Source organism: Orussus abietinus, unplaced genomic scaffold (assembly GCF_000612105.2).
Source record: "Orussus abietinus isolate OABI.00-Male unplaced genomic scaffold, Oabi_2.0 scaffold358, whole genome shotgun sequence".
In the NCBI taxonomy this organism is placed as follows: Eukaryota; Metazoa; Arthropoda; class Insecta; order Hymenoptera; family Orussidae; genus Orussus; species Orussus abietinus.
In genome coordinates this window covers 1-12,244 of record NW_019394899.1, presented here as the reverse complement: position 1 = coordinate 12,244, position 12,244 = coordinate 1, and the positions used below count along the sequence as shown (strand labels likewise).

Sequence of the window (12,244 nt, the reverse complement as noted above, 5' to 3'; positions counted from 1 at the left end):
TAGCGCGCCACGGCGCAATAAGCTTAATTATTAGAGAAACTGTTAACGATCACGATGCGCACATGTATATTACTATTTAATTGTAGGACTTAGGACTTGAAACGTCACCTTTTCTGCGTTGGCAGTTCAGGTGGTCGTTGAAAACGATAATGCCGAGTTGAAAGATATTCTAACTAATTGATCCGCTGAATTGGCCTAATCAATTGGAATCTTATATACAAACGACGAGCCATTTCTAGCCGATACGAACGCACAATTAATTGCTCTGGAAGAAAGCAAAACGTTTCATGGCGCATTCGGCAATTCCGTTATTTGTTACCTCTTGCATTTACGTAATTTTACTACCGTTACACTAAGCCAGTTCTCGAAAAGTAGGAAACGTGAGTACACGAAAAGTACCGGTATTTTGCCGGGTCCTCGAGGTCGGTAATTTCGGTCGAATGAAATTCGCATCCATACCACCTTGGACCGTTTCTCCGACTTTTTGCCACTGGTTTAGATAAATTTCCGACGGAAAAGAGAGGAACTTACATAGACCAGGGTGTGTCGTTCGGGACTCTCGGTGAAATCGTCAACGTCGTCGCCTTCATCGAGGCATCGACAGCAGCAACGAAATGGCAACAGCAGCGACAACGTGACGCGCTGACGGATTATTCGCTTACTCCCTACTCCTAAGAGTCTATCGAGTAAAGATTAGAGATACTGCGAGTTGCAAGAGAAAATATTATATATATTATATTATATATATATTATATATCTACATATATATATTATGTTATACCTTGTACGTCCACCCGAGAAAGTGGGGTGCACCTGTAACGCTGAATGTACACGACACCAGCGTTCGACGTCGCGTCGTTCGCCGCTGTCGTCGGGCGAACGTCTTCTACATGTATGCAAGTACGTATGTACCTATATTTGGTGCCTGGTGGCGATACGAAAAAAATAATTATTATTTTTATTTGTTTTTATCTAATTGTAGTTTCTTTGTAACTCTTTGTGATATACATTGCAATAGTCTCTACTCGAGCGAGCGTGTCTTCTCTAACGGATTTACCCTTCGCGGTTAATATTATGATCACTCACCAAATATTAGATTATTATATAATTATGGGAATAATTATATCATAATGGACGTTATCATATAATTATGGTGATAATTATGTAATAATTCACCCGTCACTGGGAGGGGCCACGTCCTCGGAATCTTCTACATTCGTACGCCGATTGTACTCCTGCACGCTCCGCTTCAAAGCAGACGAGAGCATATTCCCTAGAATTTTTTCACGAGAGAATGCGTTCTCGACCGAACGAGAACTTCTTTTAGGGAGAAGCGTACGTCTGCGAGATGCTCGGAAATGCAAGAAACATTAAATATAGTAGATGCAAGGGAGTGCCGTTGCAGTTACGCGCGTTCATTGCTCGAATTTCTCGAGTATCGGATTATGCGAGAGTTCTCAGCACCGGATGTTTTCCCGAATTGTGTTTCAACAGGTTTAGAAATTGTGACTCTGGGTGCAAGTGCATCGAATCGTTACGAAACGGTCAAGTGCAATAATTATATCCAATGCGCGGAGTGATACGGAGCGTTTCCTGATATGTTAACGGGGAGCTGAAAGGTCGTATCTAAGAACCTTAGCAAAATTTTTCATTCCTAGCTGTAAGTTAAGACGGTAACACTTAGAAAAATAAATTAATGTGTATCATTAACACCGGTCTAATGGAATTCGCTGATGATTTTTCTCTCGATCTCGTCAAGAAACTGGATTGGGTTTCGTGCCGAAAACATTTTGCAGCGCGAGTTCGTCCGAGGTCTGAATATTCCGGTATGAAGAAATTAACATTACTCGTGGAGAGACCGATACTTCGATTTAGATTATTCATCGCAAGGCGCATTAACGCCTGTCCGTCTTCCTGCTGTTCTAGGTCGCCTGCCGAATTTACCGAGTGACATTACCTTCGAGATCTGCAACTCACCTCGCAGCAGGGAGGACTTTTCGGAAACGAGCGAGCCTGTGGTCAAAGCGGAACGCGTCGTCAGTGGAATGCACTTCCTGACGGATCGCGAGGAGGACAGAACCGACCTGCATCCGAAGTCGGAGTCTGGGGATAGCGAACCGGAGATCAAGAAACAGGTTGGTGCATCTGCCGCTACCGCAAGGCGCGTTATTCCGATGCACCAGTCATTCCGAGAACCTGAACGTTTCTTTCCCCCTTGCATCTTCACTTTAAACCTGCCCTTGATCCCATTATCGTATTTTTCATATTAAGATAGTACATCCCCTCGAATTCGCCACGAAGTGTATCTAGATACTGTATCTATTAATCGATCCACAGCCGCAAATTTGCTAACGGCGTTTACGTTGGGAAACTCGAGTTTTCTTGCGCCGTTATTAAGGTGAAGTGAAGCACGTCGATAAAGATTTTTCTAAATGCCTACGTTGCCGACGTTCGGTTTTATATCGACAGCTATACCGAATTATATTGGGTATTGTACCAAATGGCATACTCCGCCTGTCGTTTTCGTACAATAATTATCAAGAAATGGAAGTAAAACTCTAGAAATCCTCTGGATTCGTGCTTTCTGGGGCCCTAATTGACTGCAGAGGGACCCCCTGCGCCATCTGTGATTTCCAGGTCAAGTAAATTTTCACTCCGAGACCTCGTATTCCCATCGTTTTAGCATAGAAGCGTATACAACACTTTTTTTGCCCTTATCCCGTTCAAATGTGAGTTTATCGATTGTCAAAGTGTTCTAAATTGTCGTAAAATTGCCCTGAACCTTTTGATTCTCATATCAGAGCCTTCGATAATTATATACTGATCGAAATATGAGAGATCGACGCCATTTTGGTTCTGGTCTGGGCTGAGTTAAAAAATTCTTTTGAAAAATCCAAATTTTGAATCTGTCAGGACAATTCTTAGATGATCAGGAGTGATGTGTCAAAGTTTCGGACAGTTTGGTCTAATACCCTTAAAAAAAAGTGTTGTATTCGAATCGACTGATTTGAAGGGTGTTTCACTTCACCTTAAACCGTTCAACTAGTATTAAATTACACCTGATGTAATTCTGGGTGGTTCTCAAAGGAGAGAAAATATAATTTCGTACATCGAGTGGGAGAAGTTAGCGGCTAGAAATGTAATTCACATTTGCTTCCGTAGTCAGGAAATTTAACACCACGATGCTGGTATTTTACATTTGTAGGGTTTATCGGCATTTCGTCCCCCCAAAAATGTGTTTATAGTTTTGGCGTCAGGTAAACGAGTAAGCTAGAGGTCATGTGGGCCTGGAAGAAATTTTTGAGAAATATCTGGAAAGGGTATTTTAGTGGAGACCCTGCATAGATGTAACCGGACTGGTTATTACGGTTAATGTTGCGTCGATCCGCTCCTGCCTAGCCGTTCCTCGTCCTTCCTAGAGAATGCCGCGAAAAATTGCTAAGGGACCTTCGGTGATTAAAAGGAAAAGAGGGACAAACGATAAACTTGTTTTACAAGCTGCTGGAATACCTGATTCAAAACGACGGTTCCGTAGTCTGCAAGTGGTGCGGCGAGGTCCTACCTTCTCGAACCCGTTGGTACAGGCACAAGTACAAACTCCACGTCTCCACCCAAGTAGCGCAGCCAGCACCACTTTTCAAATGTCACAGCTGCAATGCCTACTTCAAGTCGAGGAAGGGTTACATCGGACACCTCAGCTCGAGGCACTCGGACAACGAGAACGACGAGAACAGGGAGGAACCGGCCAACAAGAAGACTCGCAGGACCTCCGACGTAAGTTGAAACGAACTCTCGGCGAGACCATACTCGAATGCCTTTTTCTTCTCAACGGAATGGTTGTTGGTTACAATTATACAAAAATTCAGGCAACGATATGTGTTCGTTTCGGTCAACTAATCTTTTTTCCTCTGTGTAGCTTTTTATACCCGACTTCGTCCAGTATAAGACTCACTCCCTGACTCACTTCACTATTTCCTTTGTTACTTGACGACTTTTTGAAATGCCTAAATTATGTACAGCCTTTTCAAGATGTTGTCTCTGGATCTTCTCGAAAGCTAGAGAAAAGTCAGTTCAGTATTTTCCGAAGTCATTGCGTACAGCTAGACAGCAGGCGGACGTTGCCTTATATGAGCCGCTCAGTGCACACATTGATTAACTCCATAAAACAAAAAGTTGAGAAATGCGATGAAGTAATGTAGATTCTTTTTTAAAATTCCTATTATAATATAACTTCAAATATATAATGTAGAATACATAAATACAGTTACAGTTTTCATCTAACGGTATATAAAATTAATAAGAAAGAATAGCCAAAAAATAATCGTCTGCATTTTATATCGACAAATGTTTTTGCAGGTATTAAATTTCCTCCCCTATTCCTGTATGCCAAATCTTTTGTTCCGTTATGCTTTTGTCAATTTCGTGCCCGTTTATCAGGATTACGACTTTTTTTCCTCCCAATCGATGTGTTTGTTGGGGAATTTGTACCGTTGCAATCGGATGAATACGAGAAACACGATAAACGTCTTCTTGCCCCCAGACTTTCTGCTGATAAATCGTATTGAAGAATCATCCCTGCTTTCCACGTCCACATTGTTATTAGTTTCACTCATCTTGATTATAACGGTATAATATTTAGTTCTTTAAAAACAATCGGGGAGTAATGTTGAAAAGACCAAAAAATATGTAGTCCGTGTACTATTGGTGAAGTATACAGTAACATTCAGCGGGAGAGATCACTGTTATACTAACTACCGTCTGCATTGCGCTTCTTTCTATCCGTTTGCTGATGCGATTTTATTACTCATATTGTTGAAAGGGGGAAAGCATCTTCGGCTGTTTAAAAAAAAAAGCGTCAATGTATGGCCGCAACAGATAATCCAATAATACTATACTGCCAGGTATTCGTCTACGATTTACATTAGAGTATGGAGTTAATCAAAATGGCTTCTGAAATAAATTACTTATTATTCAATGCCCAAAAAAATTTTGCTAATGGTGTTAATCTCTATTAATCGGGAAAGATATTATAAATATAAAAAGTTATGACTATACCAAATGCTTTGACACCTAAATTTAAGATTTTTCAAAATGTGGAGTTAGTCGATGTGTGCACTGAGCGGCTCATATGTATGTGGATACTCTACAAATGATGAGAAAAAACAAAAGATTCATCGTGATCATTGTTCAGTATTTATATTGGGTCGTTTGAGAAACAGTATTTGCTAAAAATGAACCAATTCGATGACAGGTTGGGAAAGGTCCGGACTGGGAGCAGCAACGAGAGAAGGAGGAGAAACTCGTGGCGGACATAATCGACAGGGTGAAGCGGGAGTGCGAAGCTCAAGGCGAAACCATCACCCGGCGTGGATACTCCAGGAGATCCACCGTGATGAACAGCTAAAGTCACCGTTGACCTGGCAGCGTCCGATGATCAACGAGAATATCTGTCCGCGCCTGTTCCAAAACTCTCGTACAATGAGACGGGGAACGTGCTCGCGAACGAGGGTAAAAATCACCAGCTGGCAAAACCTTCCCTTTTCGTCGGTGTCTTTCCACGGCTGTGAAGGAGCCCGATGCGAACCTGCATGGGGAAAAAGGGCGATATTAGGAAAAGAAATATGTAAGAAACGTAAGATCGCCCGCCGATAAGTAAGCCAACGAGTCCTTAAAGGGATTCATTATCGTGATCTCATCTCTTACTCTGTCCTCCTCGGACAAAGTACTGTCGTTGTTGTCACAATCGTGATTAAGCCTAACGTTATCCGTGCCAAATGACTATAAGCTTAAGAATGCGCAGGCGTTGTTCTCATCGTAATCGTTTTACTCTTCTCGGCATTTCCAGCATGGTGTAAGCTCAACGATTTCCGGCCCGAGGTCGGATTTCAGATTCCGCGCCTCGTTCCTTCGTTATCGAGTCATCGTAGCATCGCCGCAGCGATTGCTTCTCCCTTGAAATTACTTAAAAGAGACGTCGAGACTGTTCGATACAATGTAAAGTTCCGTAAATGATAGTTACGTGTACCTTCTGATTTGCAGCTACATCGGTGAAAGATCTCGTTAAGGTTCTGCGAGTTCACGTCGCATTTTCATCGGAATTATCTTTAATTCGATTAATCGTGGTCATCGTTCTTCTCGGATGTGAAAATATTCTTCGAGTTCGTGCCACATTTTCATGAAAATTATCTTTCATTTGATATCGATGTAGGTGCATAATTTCTCTCTCCGATATGTCCAAAGGTATTGTGCCCTTGTGTCACGTGAAATATGAATTTTCTTTTCCTCAATCTTCACCGGACGAACTGAGAAATCGGAGAACACTTTGCGTAATCTTTCATCGGTCGCAACGATGGTCGCACCTTTACTATTTCCAGCATTCAGGGATACGTAAAGATTGTCATCTGTATCGCTGTCCTTACAGAAACGCTATTTTTCATACAGAATACAATTGAAGACCGTTACTACGTTAAACGGAAGTATGTATAGAATTGATTTTCGATTGCTTAGAAAGCAAGCCCATTAGAGAAATACCGTTTAAAGCAATGTCCAGAGTGCGGTAAAATGTGGACTGACATTAAGGTGAAGTGAAACCCCCTTCAAATCAGTCGATTCGAATACAGCACTTTTTTATAAGGGTATTAGACCAAACTGTCCGAAACTTTGACACGTCACTCCTGATCATCTAAGAATTGTCCTGACACATTCAAAATTTGGATTTTTCAAAAGAATTTTTTAACTCAGCCCAGACCAGAACCAAAATGGCGTCGATCTCTCATATTTCGATCAGTATACAATTATCGAAGGCTCTGATATGAGAATCGAAAGGTTCAGGACAATTTTACGACAATTTAGAACACTTTGACAATCGATAAACTCACATTTGAACGGGGTAAGGGCAAAAAAAGTGTTGTATACGCTTCTATGCTAAAACGATGGAAATACGAGGTCTCGGAGTGAAAATTTAATTGACCTGGAAATCACAGATGGCGCAGGGGGTCCCTCTGCAGTCAATTAGGGCCCCAGAAGGCATGAATCCAGAGGATTTCTAGAGTTTTACTTCGATTTCTTGATAATTATTGTACGAAAACGACAGGCGGAGTATGCCATTTGGTACAATACCCGATATAATTCGGTATAGCTGTCGATATAAAAACGAACGTCGGCAACGTAGGCATTTAGAAAAATCTTCTGTATCGACGTCGATCAAGTTAATCGACGTGTTTCACTTCACCTTAAGCGGCAGTTCTTGCAGCATCCTTGGCGGTACTATTTCGTACGGTCGCATTGTAGTCGGCGCAGGCGCCGGTATCACACGGTAAACTATCACAGGCTAGTATCGCGGGTCGACTAAAGAAGCTTGTCTACAAATCGATTATCAAACCGCCTATACCGATCCAAACACATTGCTAGAATTTGGTGTCGATTCCTGAGCCCGTTACGAAATCTTATTTCTTAAGTGAAACATCAGTCGCTCGATAGACCACCCACGTATTACATCTTGTGATAAATTGTGATCGGCATTCCTACTCGCTATCTGGTACGCTAACAATGGCCAGTTTCACTAACGCTGCTACTCCATCGTTACTAATTACTATTTCTACTTCCAAAATCTCCTCTTGACTTCCAGTATTTAGCGTTCGCAATGTGGCAACACATAGTAATTACAAAAAATATCTTTTCACCGCTGTCAGGGAAATATCCATTATCGATAAATGCCCTTGCAAATAGAGCAATTCGAACGGAGCAAACTTTCGAGAATTTATTGAAATCGATCAGTCATTTGATTAAATTATCTTCCAATTGATTCGAGTACGTTAAAAGTCTGTGCTTAGTATTGGGACTCTGCAATGCTCGATACGTAGGATAAGGATATCAATAATTTCAGCAAATCCAAATGGATGTACATCGAGAAAGTACGATATGGATCGTTGCAAAGGAACGCTTAGAAATTCGGACTTCTCTGGGTCGAATAATTTCTATCCCCTTATACCAGTTTTCTGGGTTACGGAGAAGTTTCCTCGATTCCTGACGGGGTGGAAATTCGTTTTCTGCATATACGAGTATATGAGACAAATGCCAATTACAGCGTCCAAGCCTTGTGACGTGACGCGTTACCGTTTCACATATCGCTACTCTCCTTCCAGTGCCAAATATATATCTTCCACTGTGTTTGCAGGACGTCACGACGGTTGAATAGTTAAGCGATTCCATACGTAATCGAGTCGTCTATTGCTCAAGGATAGAAATCGATTAGACCATAAATCCTTAACGTCAAACCCTGTTAAATGGGGACATCCTTATCCGTACTGGAATTGTCGGCAATTGAAATAGATCAGCGATCTATTATTCTACAAATAGTGTAATTTATAAATTGGTAGATGATTAAACAATCCCTAGATGGGTGGACGGTCGGATAAGTAGATCAATAACTGCATAGACCATGGTAAAGAATTCAAAAATCTCCGTAGAAGCTCCAATACTGCGTTAACGTTGCTTTTAAATAAATATTTTTAAAAAATATCCCAAGTGAGCAATTATATAACAGGACGTATATCGAGTGAAGTGCACGTTGAAAGTCGAAATTTGTTAATTTTTACCATACAGTACAAGTTACAGTACAGTTAAATATATTTTATCGGTACATTACTTAATTAAATGTTTGCATTAAAACATAACAAAAAAGACTTGCTCTTTCCTATGCCGTGAATCCTCTATGGGTATGCCGCGTGTAAATTGAATAAATTGGGTAGTACGTGATCCAAGCATTTCCTAATATAGGGGAAAAAGACAAGTTTGTAATTAGAGCACCCTATCAAAATATCAACCAAATTTTCGAGCATCGGATAACCATATTGTTCCGAGCTTTTTTGGAGACCATTGCATTCTTTGATCATCGGCATTTGTAGGTACAGATCTGCCGCGTGCTTTCCACTTCTATCTAGTAAATACGTACTATTATCAAGCCACGAAATGGTGCTAAATGTTGACCAACGACGAGGGCTTTTGGGTCGTATCAAGCTATTCTCTTTAAGTAGGGAGTGCTGATAGACTGAACATTATTTCCAAAGGCCAACATTTTTCAAATTTACCGTTAATCCATTTAAAACCGATGATACGCCATGTGACATGGATAGGATTTCAATACGTTCAGAAACAAGTTTTGATTTCTAATGGGGTTAAGATCGATTGATCGAACAAATAAATATTTATTTCCTTATTAAAAATTTTCTAATTCGGAAAATTATGTTATTGAGAGACATTAACGCTGATATTGTGACTAGAAGATATCACGTTCGTAACATTACTTAAAATATAAGCGTAAATAAAGTAACTATATATGGTGATTTTTTCTTCATCCATGTTACTGGGATTCAATTTTAAATTATCTTGAAGTGAATCACAACTTCACAGATATGGCCAGTTTTAGTGGGGTAATATGTATATACATATATGCGATTAATAACACTGATTATTTTATACACGCATTAAACCAATTAGTCTCTTGCTGTGATTGTCCTAACGGCAGGATTGCAAAAAAAGAAATGTCAATGGAACGCCCTCATGTTTGGTATTCCAGTAGTATTTGTTAATACTGGTCCAATATTTTGATAATTTTATATTTTAGTTTCACTTTTGTACCCTCACAAAACATAAAATATCATGACAAATTGTTGCAATCTTTCTTAGAATACCTCATAAAAGTCTCTGTTCTGTATTATGTAGGTAATCGGTGCACACATCAAATGTTCAGTTTATATCTCTGTAACTGCAGTATCGATAGAAAGTCACATAGATAAGCCGACAGAATTGTAAATGAATAATAGAGGTATAGAAGGAAATAGTCGAACGGATAGTGACAAAATGCAGATGTATGATGGTGTAAATACTAATGGTACTTGACATGTATGTAGCATTCTTGATAAACTGACACATAACGTCAAACCGATTGTACAGTTTAGAATGCTAAAAACAAATATGATCTATACACACGTATAAATATTTCATCACATTAAGAGAGGAGTCGGTTAGGTATACAATCTGGAAAGCGAATGAAAACGGAGATATTGATAAACGTTTCCGTATTTTTATTCGCCTGGAAGTTTGAAGAATTTTCTGTTAATTAATTCTGTTTATACTTTATTATTGCCTTGGAGTTTGTTAAGATAAAGTTTATTCAGATTTTTATGTATACATAATCATGGTTTTGGATTAATGTAGCCTTTAAAATTGTATTGTAAAGATTTGCAAACTTTCAATACTAAAATGTCAGAAATGTTTGTTTAATCGTGATCACGTTATTTGTTGAATTCAAGGTTTTATTTTGATAATCACGATTGAGAGCAAATCTGAGAAATAATCTATATGCTCTTCTAATATTAAAGGACATATGTGAAAAATCGAACTCATTTTCCAATATTCACCTCTTGAGCAAATAATGAAAATTTGACTTCTTACTCTTTATAGATCCACTCTATTCTATATGATACTAATAAATCTGTGGACGTATCTCAAATTAAATGGCATTGTTCTCTTCGGATCTATGAAGGGGATGAATTACTAGGTAATTCACGAGTTTTTATTGGAATCATGATTTCAATTACCGTTTAACTCGACATCCCTTTATTCAACGTTATCGAAGAGTAGCGATTGACCACTAATGTATATAGTATAGGTACATATATTACCGCGAAAACCGTGGCAGCAAATGACAGAAGAATTACTGTCTTCGTTAACTTCCCTAAGACGAAGTTTTATCGCAGTACTATTAATATAATGTATGTAAATAATTGCCAAAAGCATCATGAAATGCAGCTCAAGATCAGTACGTTCATTCAAAGTAATGAATACTGTAAGATCTAATGTAAACCATTGATATAGCATGCAGATCGTAATGTGTGTACGCGACATAAGAATTCCAACATTTCCATAATTATTTATTTTCGGCGGTCAAATAAGGGGATCGTCGCGTACTGCCACTTTTGACGAGATTTCTGTATATCTCTTAGGAAAGCCTACTTTATGTCGATTTTCTGCGTCAAATCCCATGTGTTACTAATCATAAGAATGAAAGTCTGACATTCCTCGTCGAACGTCGAGCTGAAAATATTCCAAGAAAATAAATGATTTATTTGTGTATAACGATCAAGTGACAAAGCAATTTCGTTACCAACACTCGCTATTGAAAATGTCCAATAACTAAAATGAGAGATACTACATATTATTTGACAGAGGTGAAATAAAAAGTTGAGATCACTGGTTAATAAGGTGCAGGCTTTTATATCCATGTATCCCATTCATGGTTTAGTCCATATATATCTAGACCCCGCATAGGACCTCCCACTCCTAGATTTTCAGTAAGCAGAATGGCTTTAATTGTGGGTCGGGCACGTGGTATGTATGTACATTCGTTTACCCCTTCCACTGCAAGGCGGTCTAAATAAATATGTGGTCTAAAATCTGATTAGGTTCGAGTGCCGTCGGCACACGTGTCCATCAGAGAGCTCATCTCTGTGTCCATATAGTATTCGAATTTTATCCCTTCCACTGCTATGCGAGGCAGAGATGAGTTGGGAGATTGCTCACGGCAGGCTCGTGCGATCGCATCCTGTGCTGCCCTCTGGTTTCGTACGTTAGCTTTCACCGTTTTTTGCTCCCAAGGGCGGCGCAACGAATTTCTGAAAGGAGCTCGCGGACTCACGATGGCGGTACCATCTACCAGTCGCCGTTGGCGGCTCACGTACTCGTGATGGCAATACCATGCGGCAGTTGACGGTGGCGGCTTACCTACGCTTACCAACACTGCTCGCTTTTGATGGTAAGGGAAGAACACTCGTGACGCTCAATTTGACTTTATCTACTTATCTACTACTATTAAGTACATTCCTGCCTCGAAGTCGACGTGATGCGGAGCTTTGGGGCACGCGTCGGTGTCGCGTACGGAATTCTCATGCAGCGAATCTGTGTGAGTGCGATCGCTCCTAGAAATCTTCGCGCGTCCCAACCAGCCAAGCCGAGGGTCGAGATGTTGAGTATATGTGCGATCGGCACTACACTCAACGAGTATGCGTGAGAGTCGAATCTGCGAAAAATCCTACCCAGGCTTACCCAACTGCAGATATAAGCCGAGTCATTTCGCGTATGATTTTTACATTTCCCTACTAGCGTTATCGAGCGTTTTTCGACCGTTTTCGAGTGTTATCGCACGTTTTTAGAGCGTTATCGAGTGTTTTCGAGCATTATCGAG

The 12,244-nt window shown here is 40.1% G+C and overlaps 1 protein-coding gene across 1 annotated transcript in view; it reads left to right on the top strand.

The window, feature by feature from the left end:
- LOC105701571 (protein tramtrack, alpha isoform) overlaps window positions 1-6,644 on the top strand; it is a 51,606-nt gene extending 44,962 nt beyond the window's left edge. The window contains exons 4-6 of the mRNA XM_012428811.2: window positions 1,927-2,135; window positions 3,499-3,774; window positions 5,252-6,644. Of these exons, the coding sequence (XP_012284234.1) occupies window positions 1,927-2,135; window positions 3,499-3,774; window positions 5,252-5,404 (638 nt within the window). The 3' untranslated portion in view covers window positions 5,405-6,644. The remainder of the gene's footprint in view (window positions 1-1,926; window positions 2,136-3,498; window positions 3,775-5,251) is intronic.
- The last annotated feature ends 5,600 nt before the right edge of the window (window positions 6,645-12,244 follow it).